We start from the raw sequence: 21071 nt of genomic DNA, 5'->3' as shown, positions 1-21071 counted from the left end.
GCCATGTACAGTTTCTTTGGATACCATTACTGTCTAGGGTCAGGTGTTTTGGCCAGAAACCAAGAAAAAAATATGTTGATGTCTGCCTGCAAGATTATTTATGGGGGCTGATTTTTCAAAAAGGAAAAAAAATTGCATTTCAGCAAAATCTCAGCCCCAGGACAAAGCCTAAAGGGTACAGGTTCAAAATGGATTTTTCACAACTGACCTCAGGGGAGAAATGCTTAGGAAGTCTGAAAGCAAGTCACATGGCCTGCTATAAAATCCTTTCCTGAAGCAATCCCCTTAGATTAGTTGGTCTTACAGAATAGAATGAAATCTAATCTGAAAAGCAACTGCTCTCCCTCTGGAAGTGCTGAGAATGCGTCTTCGCTAAAATAAGGAACTGATTTCTGTAACGTTGGATATAACTGAGTCTTCTTGGAGACCTGAGCCTTTTCCTAGGACATGCATTCCTGGAATCACAGGCTGCCTGAGTTGAAAGGCACAGGATGGATTTGCCCACTCCACTCTCTAGCTTTTCTGCCCCAGATGGTAGTAATATTCTCCCCAGAAATACTTATTGAGTAACTCACGTGTGAAGGACACTGTACAGATGCAACATCATTTAATTCTAACACAATCTCCTGCGAAGTTAAAAACTTCTGTTCTCCCATTTGGTAGCTGCTATAGATCATAGACAATGAGCAAGTTCCTTAGCCTCCCTGCTTTTGTGTCCTCACCTATAAATGGCAGTAATAATTGGAGATGTTAAGTTGTTATAAGAGCTACATGAGTTAATTTTTAAAACTCTAGTACAGTGCCTGAACATAGTAGACTTTATAAATTTTGTTAAATAATAAAAAATAGATAATGAATGGATAGACAGATAAGCAGGATACCTGCCCCAAGGTCACCTGGACAGTACCAGTGGACGGCAAGAATTGAACGCAGGCAATGTGAGTTGGATGTCGATTCTCATACCACCTTTTTGTGATTATGTGGACTTTATAAGATGATATGATATGTTATGATATGTTCCCCAAAATCTTCCAGAGAGGGTGCCTCTTTTTGCAGCTCATGCTAGTGTTTTCCATCTGGAACCTTCTTTCTTGTGATTTGCTGGGTGGTAAATCTAGTTGAATTTTCATGTATCTTTGCAAATATGCAGTGGAAAGCTTCTCCTTCACAAGGGGATGGATAATCTGAGAAATCCATGTGCGTGTGCATCAGCCTGCGCTGTGTTCTGCCGATGCCAAGCTGTGCTGCATGATGGAAGCAAGTCTGAGACACTTGGTTCTCTGCACTTTTTTGTTCCCTGTGAGATTTTACAATTCTCTGGTTCCTAACTTTTGAAACCTCACCTCTCCACCTTCTACGACTGCCAACATTAGAAAAGTAGCAAGACGTGGCATGCTGCTCTGTGTACAGGACTTCATTCACTCTTTCTTGTGATGGTGCAGAGCTCAAGGTTTGGCAGAGATACCTGTGATTGGCAACATCAAGACAGGTAGAGGAGGAACTTCTCAGACAGGTGTAACTTCCCACAGGTGCAGAGGAGTTCTGCACATGTCCCTCAGCTCCCTGTCATTAGGGATAAGCAGAAAAGGAGAAGGTTTGGAACTTTGTATGAGGACAAGTCTTCTGAGGAAGGGAAAGGAAGACCACGTGGATGGCTAAAAACCCACTGCTGCCAGTCCAAGTTTCCATCTTCTCCCAGGAGAGCATTTAGCTTATATCTTCACAGCAAGGATGAGTCCACTTCAGAAAATTTAATTGTCCCATCTACCAGCCCTAGCTCACAAGATAACATTGAAAAAGACACTGACCTCTTTGTAGTGGGAAAAACTGACAGTGGGGTGAGCTTTACAAAGCTATTCCTCACAACGATAGCATTTCATACAAACCAAGGGCAAGCACACATCCCAAGGTGACTCCCAAGCCCACCGCCAAAGTCCCCTTTACTCTGTATTTCCCCTATTAATATGCCAGCAAAACTCACCAGGCAGGAGTGAGTATTTTTCAGTCCTGCCCCATTTAAGCCTGGAGATATCAGGGGGGAAAAAAAACGGAAACAGAAAATATGGACTCAATGCTTACTATGTGCTGCAGGCCATGAGAAATATCAAAACCATAAAACATGGTCATTGATCTCCCTCAAAGAGATTACAATATACTTGAGTAAATTAAAAATGAAATAAAAAAGCATTTGTGCTACAGTTCAGTACACTAGTCAAAGAGGGCCACCAGGCAGGAAATGATTAACTGGAAAATGATTGGAACAGGCTGTAGTTTGTATTGAGAAATGTGAATTCACTCCCCTTTTTTGGAATTCGGGTCTGGTTTATCATGCTGACTTACTCTTAAGAGAGGTGTTTTTTGGGCAAAGGGCACAGGAAAATTCTTTTATATTTGTGTCCTGAAAAGAACAAGGCGACGTTTCTTCCAGCCAGACTACCACTGTTACAGGCTTGTGAACCTGGCTGGCTCTCAGGACACCATGACAGGAAGAGTGTGCTGGGACTGATGCGTCATAGGAACAAGACCCATTTTTGTGTCCTCAAAAGCCCCAAAGGGAGGGGGAAGTCAAAAGCATGCTGAAAGAGATGACGCTGGTGGGTTTGCGAGGCAAAGAAGTAATTGTGTAAGTTTCAAGGCACCTGGTGAACAGCGGGATTTGGATAAATTTATGGTGTTTCAGTGGACGGTGAAATAATATTCCAGGGTCTCCAGTGATATTTATGACTGAAAGTGCTGGAAAGGAATGGAAGGAAGATACCTCTTCCCAAGCCCTTTTCCTACCCTGCCGATAAACCTGCACCCTTCTTTGTGTGCAAAAAATTTGTTAAGAGGGATAAGGTTCCTATTTCTTCTCTCATAAATATGCATCCTTTTCCCCTCCTGATTAACAAATCTGAGACCTTCAATGAGTCACTTAGTCTTTGAAAAAGAAACTAGGAAAATTTTCTGTCTGTCAAAGTGAAGAAAATGCAAGGGGGTTAGCCATCTGTTTGAAGCACTGAGTGAGAAATTGAAACACAGATGAGGATGGGAATCCAAATGTATGTTGCTCAGATAGTGCAGCAATTACACGGAAAATTTTTTATAAAAAAAATAGTACATTGAAAACCCCTGGAGCTTGGGCAGAAGCAAACCAATAAATCCTCTGTGGGAACATTTATATAACCCAGTGCTCTTGGAGGATCATGGTGTTTAGAGGGAGAACACTTCTGCAGAGGATTCACTCATGATCAAAAGTTACAAATGTCACATGGGAGCAGCCCATCTTGAGGCTTGGAGCACAGCAAATAGAAGAATGAGAAGCCCAAGCATTAATCTGTATGATTATAGGCTTAAAATTATCATATATGTAAAAGTTTAAAAAATCATAATAAAACAATAGGGTGTTATGATTTTTTTAAAAAACAGGCAGAACTGTAGAAGATCCAGATGAATGTCCTAGTTAAACAGATTAAAATTAAAACACAAATTGGAGGTAGTGGTGCGTGCTTGTAATCCCAGCACTTGGGAAGCTGAGGCAGGAGGGTTGCCGCAAGTTTGAGACCAGCTTGGGATACATAGGGAGTTCAAGACCAGCCTGGACTACACAGTGAGATCCTGTCTCATAAAACTAAAATAAATAAATTAATTCATAAAACTAAATATTAGTAATGAAAGAACAAATGAACTAGAAAAAGAACTCAGTGGGAATCATCTAACTGCAGCCCAGAGAAATAGGGAAAGCTAAAACAAAGTTAATAACCTAGAGGGTAGAATGAGAAAGTCCAGAATATTTTAAAGAAAATGTTTAGGAAAACAAAAGAATTATCACAATTCATTTGGGAATTGCTAAGTAAAACAATCAGATAATACCACATCTCTATTAAAATGGCAAAATCCCAACACTGACAACACTATTCAATGCTAGTGAGAAGGCAGAGCAATAAGAGCTTTCTTTTATGACTGGTGGGAATGTGCAATGGTCCAGTCACTTGGGAATTGAGTTTCCTGCGATGTAAAACATTCTTCCCATACAACCCAGCAACCATTCCCCAGCTCTGGGTATTTACCCAAATGAGAGGAAAATATGTCTACCCAAAAACTTGCACCTATGTTTGTAGCAACTTTTATTTGTAATTGCCTAAAGTTCGAGGAAATTAGGATGTCTTTCATTAGGTCAGTGGATGAACAAATTGTGCTTCTAGATTTAACCAGCCAGGAAAAGACATAGAGGATCTGTAAAGGCATCACTCAGTAAAAGAAATCAGTCTGAAAAGGCTACATACATATGATTCCAACTCTATGACATTCTGGAGAAGACAAAATCATAGAGACAGTTAAAAGATCTGTGACTGCCAGGGTTTGGAAGGGGCTGAGAGAGGAATGATGGGGAAAAACGGATAGGATGAAGAGTTAATATTCAAAATGATAATACATGGGATTTTTTTTCAGAATCCAAATTTTGAGTTTTTAGATTGAAGTATTATACAAATTCCAAAGCCCAAATAAGACAAATTCACACCTATATACCCACACTGGAAACAAAATAAAAGCCTCAAAAGTAATTCAAGAGGAAATGCTGATTGCATAGAAAGTAATGACAAGGAAAACATTAACCACTTTTTGGCAATCCAGATCAGGAGAAAATTTAGTAACATCTTCAAAAGGCCAAAGAAAAAATCATCATCAACAGATATTTTCATGTTCAAATCATTCAAGAGTGAGAACAAACCAAAAATTATACACATTAATTTCATAAAAATTAAAGACACCAATATGAAATAAAAAATCGTGATTAACCTCTTCAAAAGAGAATCAGTAAAAACATTTGAAGCATTTATCTTTCTCCAAATATCCTCTACTTCACCTTAGAAATCACTTATATATATCCATCCACAATACAGTCATACTTTGCGTTTAATATTATATACATCTTCTTTGGTTATCAGTATCCTTGAAAAATAATTTTGAATGTTGAATCATAGTCTAAGTGCCATAGTGCAGTGATTGCCAGACAGTTAGTGTAATTACTAGACATTTATATCTGTAGACTTCTCCTAAATGGTGGCTGGTTAAAACTCACATAAAAGAGAGAGATAATGGTGGTAAGCATGCCTACATTTTTACTTTTTCATTGAAAAAACCCACCTGCTTTTTAAATTGCCTACTGAAATGTGAAGGTATTCAGTTTGCAAGGGCCAGTTCAGGGCCAATGATGTACTTTTCAATTAAACTATTGTGCCCTAAGCGTACTGCTCATGAGTAACTTTTGAAGTAATTCTGGATGTTCTAAAAAGATGTGAAAAAAGAAATACTTTATGTGAGGACTACCAAATGCCAGGCACTATTCTAGGTGATTGATTTCTTCATAAAAATAAATAGTAGCAAAGGCTATTACTTTGAGAACCATGTACTTTAACAAAAAATATGTAATGTGTACATAAGCTTTATATATATATATAATACATATATATGTAATTTGATCCTTACCACAACTCTAGGAAGTATGCACTATTGCTCTACACATTTTACAGACAAGATAAATGTGGCTCCAAGGTTACAGAGCTAGTAAATGATGAACTGATCCTTGAAATGAAATTTTCCACTGTATCATGCTGCTGGTTAATCCCCGTGGCTGGTTTATTCCGAGTTTGAGTAAGTGTAGGTAGTAGAGATAGGGGAAACAATATAATAATGACCAAAACCAAATCATTCCAGGAAGTGTGCCAAATTTGCCGTACAGATATGTTATCTGATTCAGGCAGGTGTTGTTATCATCACTACACTCAACGAGTGAGCAACCAAGGAGCAGTGGAGCTCAGCAGCTTACCTTAAGGTCACTCATGTCTGTCCCTCACCCAGAAGTGTCCACCCTACAGCACACATTCTGGTGCTCACTGCCTGTGGGTGTTGTGTTCTGTGCAGGTGAGATGGAGGAGCTGGAGACACTGTGGCTCACGGGCATCTGTCACAATGAGAAGAACGAAGTGATGAGCAGCCAGCTGGACATCGACAACATGGCGGGTGTGTTCTACATGCTGGCAGCAGCCATGGCCCTCAGCCTCATCACCTTCATCTGGGAGCACCTCTTCTACTGGAAGCTGCGCTTCTGCTTCACGGGCATGTGCTCTGACCGGCCTGGGCTGCTCTTCTCCATCAGCAGGGTCAGTACTGCCATGGCCATTTCCACCTGGAGCAGACAGGTTCAGAAAAGCCCTGGGAGATTAGAGAATCTGACATTTGGAAATTCTCTTTGAGATCTTCATGGCCTCCCCTCACTTAGTCACTCTTAGGCTTGTCAGAGGGTGTCTAGACTTTCCTCTTGCATAAACCAGCAATTTCAAACTCAGAAGACTGTAGGAACCAGAATGGAAATGGGAATGGGAATGGGTGGAGTTGGCTGGGAATGAGGCAAATGGCACAAATGAGATGAAGCATAACAGCTAAGCTTGGATGCCAAAGTGAGAGGACATCAAAATACCAGAGACTGTGGTGAGTAGAGTCATGTTTGCCCCAAAAGGGATTGGCTAGACTCAGCCCCTGCTAGGTATTAGCTTATGGCCATTAGAGCCAATATTATCAGGTGGTCTAGTTTTTAAAAGTGAAAGTATTATCTTATTGAATGTAGAACCTTTCAATTTTTCAATATTAATAACTAATCCTATAAAAAGTAGGGGCCAAATAAAGCCTCCCTCTTTGGTCTGTATCATTGGCACCCAGATACATCATACCATACTGCTAACATTCGAGTGCAGGAAGTTACAATTTATGCATATGTTGCAACATAACATGGGCAACAAGACAATCTACATGAAATGCTACATAGTATATACACACTTTAACAAAACGCAAAAAGTACGTGCAATCCCAGCAAGGACTTAAACTGAAACACAGATGAAAAGTACCAGAAGAAAATGCACATGCATAAAACAACAAAATATCCACTCTACACAGGCTAAATAAGCACAGGATACACATGCAACAGTCAACTACACGCAATACAGTAGAGCCTCCTTTCATGTAGCACATTATGGCATGTGTGTCGCTATCAATGTACATGTGACACAGCTCATCAATAATGGCAACTATCCTGGAAATATTTATACTGTATTTATGGAGCACTTATATGTGCTAGCCACAATATGAGGACTTCATATTCTTCATGTAATTTAATCTACAAACAAACTATGAGGTGGATATGGGTATTAGTTCTAGATTGCAAATGGCAAAATTAAAAGGTAGAAGCTAAGAGAACTACCCCAGATAGCTCAGCCGGTAAGGTGGAGACAGGATTTCAATCCAGATAGTGTGGCACCAGTGAAAACCCTCAGTCTTCCACAAACTAAAAACATTAAATACAAGCAATGCAAAAGATTTGATGCACTTCATACTTCAAACATACGCACATGCAACTTACAGATGTTCATACATGTAACAAACCTAATCACTTACATGTATTAAAATAAAAGCCCATACATATGTACTGTTTATGTATCTACCAATGTATCTATCTATCTATCTATCTATCTATCTATCTATCTATCTATCTATCATGTATCTCTTTCTTCCATTTACCTACTTCGGTAGTTTTGTTCACCCTGGAAGAATTTAATGAATTGGGATTTGAAATGTGGTGAAAATTCTTTGGTTAAAAACATCTTATTTTATATGCTAATATTTATTGGGAAAACAAAGTAATCGCTTTAAAGTAAATTTGTATAGTCTTAGTATTTGGTAATTTTAAGAACTTTGGAGATTTAAAAGGTACACATGAGCTTAGTGAGGAGGATTTATTTTCTCCATTCAATTGCACTCCAAACTTGGGTTCTGTGCAAATACATATTTCCTAATTAGCTTGATGGCATCTAAATACACAGATTGCTCAAAAATAACAACATGCATTCATATAGCTAGGTATTATGCCAACTTTAAACTAATTTTCCCAGCCAATTGCTAAAGGATTTTTATATCCAAATGATTCTGGGATTATCTTGAGCAAATGAACACTGTTGCATTTACTTGTAAATCTTGGTTGTTTTTCGAAGAGTGTATCCTCTATCTGGGAAGCCAAGTTGACAGAATCATCACTGTGAGAAATGGACTAAATCCCTCACTCCCGTTCCAAGCATCTTGAGGGAGGGGAATAGAGGGGAACTGGGCAGTGAAGGGGCAGACTTTGTGGTAGTGTTTTGTGACAGGTAGAATTTAAACTTCAGCCTCTTTTTCCCTAGGGCAGAGAGGGCCTTAGCTCTGTGAAACAAATGCACGGAGTTCTGTGTCCTTTTGGGATCTCCCAGCCACCAACACTGTTCTACCCTTAAAGGATACAAAGAGGCCTGCCTGAGCATTGGCTCTCTTCCCAAATCACATTTGTGTTTTAAAGTGCAGGAAAGCCTTTATGTATGGCAAGGAAAGCCTAATTCTTCAGGACTCTTTTCCTCCCTCTCTAGTTTATTAGGGGAATTTAAAATAAGCTCAAGGCCCTAACGTTGTATGTAGCAGGGCTCTGGGTTGCAAAAAGAAAATATGGAAAATGTTCTTGCTGTCTGATCAAGGGCTATCACCACCTCTAAAGCTTGTCTCCTATATGTCTTCACACATACTCTGTCTGACATACATGTAACTAACACAGTGCAGATAGCACATGGGAAAACAAAAGTCTGCTCACTGCACACACACTATCGTCCGCTTGCAGAAAATCTGCAGCAGGTAGCCCCCGACAGCAGTGCATTATGCCTGGTGTGAAGGCAAGAGCCTTGGTCAGATTTGTTTCCTATATCATCACTAATCCTCACAATACCTGTGAGGCTGACGTGATCACCCCCATCCTATGGATGGGGAAACTGAGACCCCAAACGTTAGAATGGGACATATGGGGCATCACTGTTTATTTCCTTGAAATGACAAGGTTCTTTTTACTCCACTCATCAGGCAATAAAAAAGCACAATCGAGAGAAATTTTCTGTTCCCACAGGATCAGGTCACATGCATTAGTCTACTTCAGAGTTTAAGGTTCATTCTAAGGCTGCTGATGTACAGTACTCTATTTATGTCTGTTTTAAGGCAGGTTTTCTCTACACAGAGCCTGGATCTATCCACTACGACCAGGTCTCCTTTGAGCACTTTGAGTATCCAGCTAATACAATTAACTAACACGCTGCAGCAAACACATCAGCCCTCCTTATGGCCTCCATGTCTCTGAGAAGCTCTTGGGGAGTATAATGCAAATGCTAACCTGAGATGCATTTGCACCACTGGCACTTCCGGGAGAGATGGCCAAAGCTGGAAGAAGATGTTTATTTAATGCAGGAACCAAGTGTCTCACATAGCTATGGCCCTTGTCTTTTATTACAACTTACAAAAATCCATTCCTCTGTCTACGGGATGCTCTTAAACTTTATTTTCTCTCCAAAATGCTTCTCCCATTCACCAAACTGGCTCACTGCCGCCACAAAAAGAGCCACCATGGTTGTCTCCTGAAATGTGAGGAATGGGAGACATAGTGAAGCCAAAGCCCAAGGGTGTAGGAACCATGGCTCCCTTCTCAGGGAACAATGTGGGGAGCTTAGAAACAGAGTGGGAGATGCTTTGGGCCGACCACGATGAGGATCAATAGAAACTGGACACTTGAGGGATTGGGCTCAGGATGGAAGGCAGACAGTAGACTTCTGAGGAGACAATGTTCTGAGGGGTCAGGCACCCTCTGGAGGAGCAGAGCAAATGGTCTGGAATGACACCTTTAGTCTTCGATGCTAATTTTATTTGACTCAGCATACACTGAGGGACCAAGAGGGGATCTTATTTCCAGAACCCATAACATGTACCCAGAGTGTATGAATAATAGAGAATAGAAATAGACAGAGAAAGAGAGAGAGAGAGAGAGAGAGAGAGAGAGAGAGAGAGAGGTGCAGCAAGGACAGAAACTCTAGTTTAAGGGTTTATTCAGCTTCCCAGATAGGATTTGGGTTGTTTGTCTCACCAGAAAGCCAAAGTGGCTGTCCAGAACTACCTTCAGTATGAAAAAATAGTATACATTTTTCAAAGCTGTGACAAAATGGACATTGCATGCTCAAGCTGGTCTGAAAGGAGAAAGAAGTAAGGGCAGGCCGGAGGTGATTGGACAGTTTCTCTGGCCCACGTGTATTGAGCACCTATGGTGTTAGGTGCCTCATTTGCATTATTTTATCTTGTGCTTGCAGTATATGATTCCTGTGTTACAGATGTAGAAATTGAGGCTCATATAGGTTTAATTACTTAACAAAGCCACAGGGCTAATATGATAGAGATAGAGCTGGGACTCAGGTCTGGTGACCTCCAGGCCTCTGAGTCTTCCTGTTAATACGCACTTCCTTATTCAACGGTCCATTGATCCATTCAGTTGGAGCAGGCTGTCATCAACACCTGGAGCACAGACTGGGTCCATCATGTTGCCTCCTGTTTGTGGCTGAACCAGGCAGATCAGCACCTAGAAACTTCCTTAGCTGTGCCACATTCATCCCACGGACAAAAGGACCAAGAGAGCAGCCAACCTCCCATCTAACTGCCATGCAGGAGGGCCCTGACCTCCAAACACGAAGACAGCCAGCTCATCCAGCCAGGAGGAAGCATATTTCTCTGAGGGTGAAAAGGGCAGAGGGAAATTCTTAGAATATCCAGGATGGAAGAGGGGAACTTGTTAGAACAAAATTTCAAGCTAGGAAAAAAAATTCAAAATGACTCTTTTTATAATACTACTAATAAGAAAAGAGATAGACATCGGGTGTTTCTGACATGCAGGAAATACACCAGTTTCACCTGTACTGCCATAATCCCTCTAGGTAGAGTGTAAGATGATTATATTGCTAAATTGGTTGAGGAAGGCGTAGGTCACGGTCTAGGTGGAGCACCACCACACTGTGTGAAGTGCATTGCACATCTGTATGATTTTCACATCCACAGTTGGGAAGCTCCAGCCAGCCAGGAAACCACAGGGAGGAGACGTGGGCTTGTCAGGATGAATAGCAGTCACACAGGATATAGAGAAACAGACTAATGATAAGGCTGCAGGAAGGAAGCAAAGGGTACAATGCCAGTGCATGGGGCCCCATGGAGCCTTCATTGTGAACCTTGAGTTGAGAAGATCAGAGAAAGAAATGCTCAAACTCACAAATGTCAGCTTTCCTTTTTATTAATCCAAGAAGGCTGAGCGGAGAAACTATAAGGAAAATGAAGCCATGTAAATGAGTTGAGGCTCTCACAGTCCGATGAGCGTCCCTCTGAGTTAAACTTGTCCCCACTATGGGTGACCAATGGACCCACCATTATCAGAGTCTGCAGTTACTCACATGTACAGTGCTTTCCCGTAGTTTATGACAAAGTCAGGAGCAGCTGCTGAATCTGCCTCATGCATTCCTTCTTGATGAGTCCCTGACAGTCTCTAAAAAACCTTCATTGAAGAAAATGATCAGGATTCAGGGGGAATGCCACTATTTTTTCTCCAGGGCTCCTACAAGAAGCACATATCTCACCTTTGCAGGTAAAGTGTAAGTGGAAAGTGGTTTTCAGATGATGGCTGTTGTTGATTGCTCTTTTGTGTTGCTCCCTCACAGGGCATCTACAGCTGCATCCATGGAGTGCACATTGAAGAAAAGAAGAAGTCTCCAGACTTTAATCTAACTGGGTCCCAGAGCAACATGTTAAAGCTCCTCCGGTCAGCCAAAAACATTTCCAACATGTCCAACATGAACTCCTCAAGAATGGACTCACCCAAAAGAACTGCTGACTTCATCCAAAGAGGCTCCCTCATCATGGATATGGTTTCAGACAAGGGGAATTTGATATTTTCAGACAACAGGTCCTTCCAGGGGAAGGACAGCATTTTTGGAGACAACATGAATGAACTACAAACGTTTGTGGCCAACAGGCACAAGGATAACCTCAACAACTATGTGTTCCAGGGACAGCATCCACTTACTCTTAATGAGTCCAACCCAAACACAGTGGAGGTGGCTGTGAGCACAGAATCCAAAGGGAACTCTAGACCCCGGCAGCTCTGGAAGAAATCCATGGAGTCTCTACGCCAAGATTCTCTGAGCCAGAATCCAGCCTCCCAGAGGGATGAGGGGACAGTGGAGAACAGGAGCCACTCCCTAAAGAGCCCCAGGTACCTTCCGGAAGAGGTGGCCCATTCTGACATTTCAGAAACTTCAAGTCGGGCCACATGCCACAGGGAACCCAACAACAATAAGAACCATAAAACTAAGGACAACTTCAAAAGGTCAATGGCCTCCAAGTACCCCAAGGACTGCAGCGAGGTTGAACGCACCTACCTGAAAACCAAAGCCAGCTCTCCCAGGGACAAAATCTACACCATTGATGGTGAGAAGGAGCCCAGTTTCCACTTAGATCCTCCCCAGTTTGTTGAAAATATATCCCTCCCGGAGAACGTGGGCTTCCCAGATGCCTACCAGGATCATGGTGAGAACTTTAGAAAGGGAGACTCCACACTGCCTGTGAACAGGAACCCCCTGCATAATGAAGACGGGCTTCCCAACAATGACCAGTACAAGCTCTATGCCAAGCACTTCACCTTGAAAGACAAGGGTTCCCCCCACAGCGAAGGCAGTGACCGTTACCGGCAGAACTCCACACACTGCCGAAGCTGCCTTTCCAACCTGCCCACATACTCCGGCCACTTCACCATGAGGTCTCCCTTCAAGTGTGATGCCTGCCTGCGTATGGGGAACCTCTATGACATTGATGAAGACCAGATGCTCCAGGAGACAGGGAACCCGGCCAGCCAGGAGGGGGTCTACCAGGAAGACTGGGCACAGAACAATGCACTCCAGGGGCAGAAGAACAAGCTGAGGATTAATCGTCAGCATTCCTATGATAACATCCTCGACAAACCCAGGGAGATGGACCTCAGCAAGCCTTCCCGGAGCATAAGCCTCAAGGACAGGGAGAGGCTCCTGGAGGGCAACTTATATGGGAGCCTGTTTAGCGTCCCTGCAAGCAAACTCTCAGGGAACAAAAGCTCCCTTTTCCCCCAAGGTCTGGAGGACAGCAAGAGGAGCAAGTCTCTCTTGCCAGACCATACCTCTGATAACCCTTTCCTTCACTCCTACAGGGATGATCAACGCTTAGTTATTGGGAGATGCCCCTCAGACCCTTATAAACACTCCTTACCATCACAGGCAGCAAATGACAACTACCTTCGATCGTCCTTGAGGTCAACAGCATCATACTGTTCTAGGGACAGTCGGGGCCACAGTGATGTGTATATTTCGGAGCATGTTATGCCTTATGCTGCAAATAAGAATAATATGTACTCTACCCCCAGGGTTTTAAATTCTTGCAGCAATAGACGTGTGTACAAGAAAATGCCTAGTATTGAATCTGATGTTTAAAATCTTCCATTAATGTTTTATCTATAGGGAAACATGTGATTGACAATGTTCTGGAGGGTAAATGTTGGATGTCCGATAGTGCCCTGCTAAGAGGAAGAAGATTTAGGGAGATTTTTTTTTTTTTTTTGGCTCTTATGCACATGGCTCCATGCCATAATCTTCCACTCAAGGAGTCTTATGAGATTTGTGCTAAGTATGACAGATACCAGATAGGTGGGTCCTTAACCTAAAACAAATACATAAATAAGGGCAAGTCTCTGGGACATGCCTACTAGGCATGCTGGCAATAATGATGCACTGGATGCTGATGGTGATGTTATGATTTCCTATATTCCAAATTCCATTAAGATCAGTCCACCATGTAATTTCTTCATCCGAAATGCCTAATGGTTTCTCTAATACAGAGTAAGCAATATGGTATGCATGTAAATCTGACACAGACAATAAAACAGTTAAGAATGCATCTGCACCATAGTGCGATTGACATGTGCAAGAGATTAGGAAGTTTGGCTTGTAACAGTTCTCAGCTTTATTGTCATGCCTTCCCTTCACAGCCCAGGCCCCACCCCAAGAAATCCAGGCTCCCCCAAAGAATAGCAAATCAATGTGTCCGTGGTATCTGTGTTACCTTCGTTAGATAGTCCATTCCCAAAACATATCTGGAACAAAAAGCCAGAGACACTCTCAGGCAGAGAGCTACAAGAATCTCTTTGGATGTTGATGTGTGTGTTTCTCTCACTTTTGACTTTGATGGTCTTGTTCAGAGCTGCATAAACTAACACGTCTTCGATGTCTAAGTGTGGATCTTCTGTCTATGACACAGTGGCCATTGTAGTTTATCCTGAAGACTCCTCTGTACGTAAGTTTGCATTTTCTCCCTTCTGGTGATGACTCAGGGTTGTATAGTATCTGTTACCTCGTCCTTCCCAGAGTATCTATAACCTGTTCAGTCCCCAAACAGCCATGATGGCATCTAATTAGCTGTGTGTTGCTGTTCCCAGAGTTGTTAATGTGGTAACACGTGCCAACAGCCATATGTGTACCGTGAACTGTAAGAAATGCCATACCATCTGTCTGCCTAAGGCTAACATGGTCCTTTAGGTTTGTCTTCCTTAATGTCATGAAACTCTCTTGAACACTCATTTCCACCCGACCTGCTCAGGTCAAAGGCCTTCAAACCATGATACACTCAGGCACCTACCCTGAGCACCTCCAAACTGTGGAGAAACTAAGTGAGAAAAGTGGTTTCTCTCTTCTGAAATATTCTTTCTATTGGAAGAAAACTACTTCACCAGCACCAACAGATACATAAAAAAATTCTCAATGCATTTATCATTTCTGAGCCACTTGCACCATTCCATTCTTATGCTACTTCATATATGATATGAAAGATAGTCATTATTTAAAACAGTTAGAGCAAGAAGGGGGAGACTGAAGAATGGTAAGCTTCTTCGCGTAGCATCTCCCTGAAACAAAAGTGTTGACAAAAAGGTAGTTGTTATGTTATGAAAGTTTTCAAATGGGATTTTCTAGTTAAAAAATGAAATACCATAAAACCAGCAAACAATACTAAGTAAGCATTTTATATGGTTCTACTACATGAATTGGTATAGTTTAAATACATTAATATTCTTGAAATAATTAGGCTAACTAACCATCAGGTTTTGCAGAGGACCTCAGTCTGTTTGGGGGCATACAGCAGAACCCTTAAGCTCAAGTGAGTGAGCCTGGCCATTTCCCAGTTTGTTTCTTGCATTTTGTTTTGAGTTTTTGAAGAAGGAGACAAAATGGCAGGCTGAAAATTTACCTTGTATCTTTTCCTGGCGTGTATTCTCTTTTGTAAGTAGTATTTTCCTGGAAGTGGGTAGGTGCCAGAGTTGATTCTCTTAGAACACTGAATGGCTCTATCTTTGAAAAAGTGCACCTGACCTACAATGTTTCTATAATGATGAAAAGTGTCTGCAATAAGTTTGAGGGTCTGTGGTGGAATAGCAAAGGGAAGCAGTGGGAGAGAGCATCTTTCAATCATCCCTGAAAAGCGGAAGGGGCTGAAGTGATCCTGAGGACCAGTGTGCTTAAAAATGACACTATTTCTCGTATGCTGTCCCTTTGCTGCTCCAATACCCAGCAACAGAGAAGGCTGGACTGATGGACCTTGAACAGTCACCCCTATTTCTGATCTTAAATTTAAGTTTCTGTGACTGTATCTTCTTTTTAGCACTTTCTGCCTTTGCTTTCCCATTACATTCAGACCCGTGTCTGCCCTGCTAAGATCACCTCCATGTCCTCGCAAGACTAGCGTGTCTTAACATGAAATAAATTAAAAATCTCCCTGGCATACAGAGCAATGATATGGGATCAATCCAAAGAAGATTTCTGCCTTCTTCTAGTGTTCTCAAAGACAAGAGGGCTGCCAGATGCCACAAAATCTCTAGGGAGAGTGCAATTACCCTTGGATTGACTTGATATGTCAAAAAGCCTGCTAATAACAGCATTAGTTCCACTATTAATGCCATAAGTATCTTGATAAAGAATTTAAAATGTGTTTTTTGGAAGAATTAAAAACAATGTAGTTGAAAAAAATGCACCTCTTTTAGCATCCTCCACTAAGGCACTGGTTCATAAATGTGATGATTTCCAAAAAGAAAACCAGAGGGTCAGTTTTCACAGAACAAATAATGTTATGGAGCCATTCAAAGGTAACCCAGATCAGTTAATTTTTGGAAAAAGAATATCCAAAATATAAAATTCACTGGTAAATGGTAAAGAAGTAAAGAAGGGTAAAGAAATAACTATAAAGCTCTGAACTATGGGCCCATTACCAAGGATTCCTGTGATACACTCTAGCTCTGAGATCTTAGATTTGATGCCAAAAGGCAAGGATCTCTGAAGTCAAATGCCTGAGTTTTACTTGGCTTAAGTCAGAGTTGCATCTATAATGATGTTTCACTAATAAATGGTTTCCCCACTTGGGAAGGATCCACTGGTCCTCAAATAGGCATACCTGGATGCAGCAGTCAGATTTCTGTCCATGGGTAATAGCACATACATATGACCTATTAAAATATTCTTTAAGGCAGGCTTCCAGCGCATGAACTCTACTCTGGGGAATCATAGTGTTCTGAAATATAGTTGCATCATCTTTACACCTCCTGGTTCTTAGGCCGCATCTAGACCCACTGCTCCAAGTGGTCAAGTCCCCAGTGGATCTATCTTCCTACCAATGAGATCTCCCTGAGAACTGAGGGGCTATAACCTCACCATTCACGACTGCTCTGTCCTCTGCAAATCTCCTTCCATTATTTCAGGTAATCCCATGACTGTCTTGTGGATTATACTTGGGTTTCTCTTCCCTGTTTCACAAAATGCCTAAGAGAACTTAATAGTTAGCTTTCCTGATGAAAGCATTAAAATTCACCCATTGCAGCAAAATCTGTCAAATAAATTCACACTTATTTTCTGGAGAAAAAAAGAAAACTACACCTTGTTTACAAATGAAATAGTTTCATTTAAATGGGATTTTAGCCAAGGCAGTTAATTAGTCAAAAGATCCATGTTAGTCACACAGTCATGCATTGTTTATTCTATTTGATATGCCTACCATTGATGTGTATTTAATATTCTGCATCCTTCTCAGGAAATGACAAATGCCCTGAATTCTTTGCAAATAGAATTGCTAATGAGAAAGAAAAAGAAAGTTGGTGTTAATTAAATGGTGATTAAAAATTTATCTCCTTTAAACCTAAAAAGTGCAGCTTTAATAATCGGTTGTCATATAAACAAATACCTTGCACTGAAATCCCTTGCTGTTTAAGACCTAGATAAATACTAATTTGAGAAACCTAAATATCTTTCAGAGGAGCTGAATACACTCGTTAGCATTATGCACATTCCTGTACTGTTTCTTTGTACATAGCTGTTGTGCATGAACCCTTGGGAAGGGGACATGAGTTGCTTCCCAAAGGGAGCTTGTTCTTGTTCGCATTAACCATCACTGTAGTAGACATAATTGGACTTCAAGGAAAAGAATTTCAGTAGGTGGAACCCAAATGCACTGGTTGATATTTAATACAAGATAACAGTTCTATGTAAATGTGATTTTCCTTCCAAAAGCAGTGTTTATTTTCACTTGAGTCAAAATTAGGCTTCTCTGATACTCCATCTTTGTTGGATAAACAGGGTTGAAAGTGCTTATTGAGAGATTATGTGGGGTCTACACTTGAAAAGTTCTCCCAATATGCAGCTTCCCTTTCTCATCCCATTCCTTTATATTGTACTGTGTTCATAACTAATTGTTTCAGATGAGGTCAGCTTGCCACCTGATACAGATCAAAGATGATCAAACGCACTCGTCCTGTGAATACAGATGCTTGTGTATACATGTATATAATATATGTGCTTGATTTCTGCAGTTCACACAGATGTGTATTATCCAGATAAAGCTGTACATATTGTAAAGTTTATGTTTAAAAATTAAGTGGTAATGATTGTACTGACACATGGAAAACCCATTCTAGTTTTTTGATGGTTTCTGTAGAGAGGACACTATATTTTTTTAATCTCAGTTCTCCGGAGGATAACAGAGCCCAAGTAGTATTTGGGTGTTGGTTTTCTTGGCCCCTTAAAAAATAAGAATCTGGGTGAAGGGCGTGGAATATATGCTGCTCACATTCACTTCTGAAGACAATGCTAATAAGGACTATCCATCAAAACACACAGATTTCCTATTTAAACTCCTTATCCTCTTTCCCACTCTCCTATATGTTGTCTGTGTCCAGAAGTGCTCTCGGGGTGGTATCAGCTGCAGGTGCCTGCCCAGGAGCATCTCAGAAAAACCGAATTTGTAGAACTACACCAAGATCTGGGGGAAATGGAAGGGAGATGAGAAAATGAAATCTGCAAAGGGGCAGTAATTTGTATAAGGGCATCAAGTCAGAGAGCATCAGAGATGGGGCTGGAACCCAAGACTTTTTGGTCCAATTTCTTACCATGTCTCAGTTTCTTTCAGGAGAGCATTTCTGAGTGCCTGCAGAAGAGTCAGAGAGACCCACTAAGCTGGCTTTCTTTGCCTCTTTGCCCTGTGCAGACCCATGCATGCCTTTATGAATTTGAATCAAGGTCCTTCATAATCTCTCGTTGTCTCAGAGTCTCAGAGAAGAAAAAACTTTTTTCATTGACCTTTCTCCCAAGAAGGAACAATGAAAAATGTGGATTAAAATTTCAAACCAAAGACAAAAGCTGGCAACAATCACTGAAATCATAGTTGTATTTCCTGGGCACCAAGGTTCAACCAAGCATCTTGATCATGTAATTGCACTTACCTGAGTGCCCATTCATTTTGAAATCCAGTTTAGGATTAGGGAGTTGTAAAGCGAACAGAAAATCTAGTCACTTCTTGTAATGGTTTAGAAGTTTAATTCCCTAATACAAAAGATAATTAAAGACCATAAAAGGCAAATGGACTAAACAGTAAAAATTAGAAATGACCAATGAAATTGTTTCCAGGAAATAAATATTAATCTGATTCCATGATCAAACTTAGAAAACAACAGGGCTCTCCTCAGACTGTTTTGTAACTCTGAAGAATATGACTGGTGTTCCTACAGATGGCCTGGATGGATGTGAACCTTTAGAAAAGGTGCTTGGGGAATGCAGAAGCCACTACACAGGTGAACAAACTCACCCTTCTGAATTTTTGCACAGGCTGGCTTGGGTCTGCTTCCAACCAGTTCTCCAAACTTTAGCAAATCCTGCTTCTTTTTGGCTCTGCTTTATGACATGCGCTTCAAAAAAGGTAAAAAAAAAAATTCCTCAAAGGATTAGAAAATAGACCGTGATGTTAAAAAACAAAATATTTCCTGAAATCTTTTTCCTTTGTTTTGTTTTTGGCTTGTGAGGAGCGCTTTCAATAGTCCAGGGTTTGGGTGGAAGGGGAGGGGGAAATAGGGAGAACCTTTTATCGAGTCCCAAGTGCCTACTGTTGTGGCTGGTGCAAGCAAGCATCAAGTTCCCTAGAGAGAAAATGGGGCAAGGAGATGACTAAAGGAGCCTAGGTGTATTTGAGAAGAGATGGCAGAGTAGAGAGGGTGGAGAGGGAGCTTTTCTTTACTCTGTCCATCCCATTCTGGGTAGTGCTGGAATATTAGATTCTGTGCTCATCACAAGGACATTGCATATATCGGCACCTGAGTCTGAAAATATAAAAAATACATCTACATTGAGTATAAAGCAGCCTAGAACACAATCCTCAAAATAACAAGATATAAATATGATTGCTCCCATTTTACAGATAGGGAAACTGAGGTTTAAGTACTCAGCCTCATCAGAAACAGGAGTTAGCCAATAAATTTCTAACCTTAGACATATTAGACATAACCTTAGACATATTCTTGAAGTGCCTGATCTCCTCCAGGGAGTTCAGAATAGAAATGCGCCCGTGCGTGCATGCGAGAGTGAGAGAGAGAGAGCAAGAGAGAGAGAGAGGGAGAGAGAGGGAGAGAGAGGGAGGTTTGAGTTTTGAGGTTACCGGGCTTTCTCTCGAGTGCCAGTGTCTGTGATGAGGAGCTTCGGCATTGTCCTATCGTCCTACCCTTGCCATCTGGTGGGGGTATGTCAAGTACTGAGAGGGACCTCACCTCTCTTCAGAGTCCCCTCAGAGACATGTACGCTGCTGGTGTCTCTCTTCCTTCATGTGCTTGTACTCAGCATTTTTTTCTTTTTTTTGCTTCCTGGGGAATTACTTTCTCTACTTAGCATGTGCCTAATCTTAAATATCCCTTTCCTAATCTCTCTTCTTTTTATCAGTTTAAATCAGGGCTAATTCCATTAAGCATGTGTACATAGTGTGCTCTCCTCTGTGTGTAGGGACACACACACACACACACACACACACTGCCTTGTGGCCCTCCATTAAAGCACTCCTAAACATTGTGACCCATTTTTAAAGAGGTGATGTCATTTGTAAGTCAACTGTTCCTCTTATTCCGTCTGTACGTTTGCTTATTTCTGCCAGGCAGACAGAATGAGGTTCAGAGGTGGGAGAGCGAGTAGAGAAAAGAGTTTTGCCCAAAAGATTGAGAGCATTAAGGTAATCGCAATGACTGAGGGCCGATTATTGAAATGCTGTTGCTGTTTACTTTCTTGGTCCGTCCTATTTTTTGAATTGCTTTACAGATGTTTTCCTGGCTGCAGCCTCAGGATAACTGTTCAACCACCGAACGCTTATTCATGTTGTTCCATGACAAGTGTTGAAGTAGAACATTTCTATCGGGCTTCCTGGTACCCAGAATGGCACGGTGTTAAATGCATGCTGTAGGCAACGCCCCTAGGCCCATACATGCCTTTCTTTGCATCCTTTTCTTCCTGTGTTCTAAGCCTCTCTTCTTTTTTTGGTACCGGGGATCGAACTCGGATCCTTCCGCTTGCAAGGCAGGCGGAGGAACCACTGAGCTAAATCCCCGGCCCCCAAGCCTGTCTTCTTTTTCTGGCATTTATATTTGCTATGAGGTGGGTCGCATTAGCCTATTTTATAGGTGAGAAAACAGAGCTAGGCCTGGAAGGGATGGTCTCTGAGGGTCTCCATGGCTTACTCTTTCTGGAGGACCGCTAATCCTAATGCAAGTACCCATGTCCTAGTCCCTGAGAAATTCTTTCACCTTTCAAGCTGGCAGTAAAAAAACCTATTAAGACAGGAAGAACATTATT

The 21071-nt window shown here is 41.5% G+C and overlaps 1 protein-coding gene across 2 annotated transcripts in view; it reads left to right on the top strand.

Annotated features, from left to right (window-relative positions):
- Grin2a (glutamate ionotropic receptor NMDA type subunit 2A) overlaps positions 1–20782 on the top strand; it is a 379678-nt gene extending 358896 nt beyond the window's left edge. For both annotated transcript variants that reach the window (XM_004864874.4, XM_087202850.1), the window contains 2 exons: positions 5905–6143; positions 11568–20782. In XM_004864874.4, coding sequence (XP_004864931.1) covers positions 5905–6143; positions 11568–13367 — 2039 coding nt within the window. In that variant the 3' untranslated portion in view covers positions 13368–20782. The remainder of the gene's footprint in view (positions 1–5904; positions 6144–11567) is intronic.
- Positions 20783–21071: the final 289 nt, after the last annotated feature.

The sequence above is a fragment of the Heterocephalus glaber genome, unplaced genomic scaffold, assembly GCF_053883595.1.
Source record: "Heterocephalus glaber isolate CG9 unplaced genomic scaffold, H.glaber_assembly_v1.0 deba00001781, whole genome shotgun sequence".
Classification (NCBI taxonomy): Eukaryota; Metazoa; Chordata; class Mammalia; order Rodentia; family Bathyergidae; genus Heterocephalus; species Heterocephalus glaber.
The sequence above is the reverse complement of the archived record's forward strand: the minus strand, read 5'-3'. Positions and strand labels throughout refer to the sequence as shown.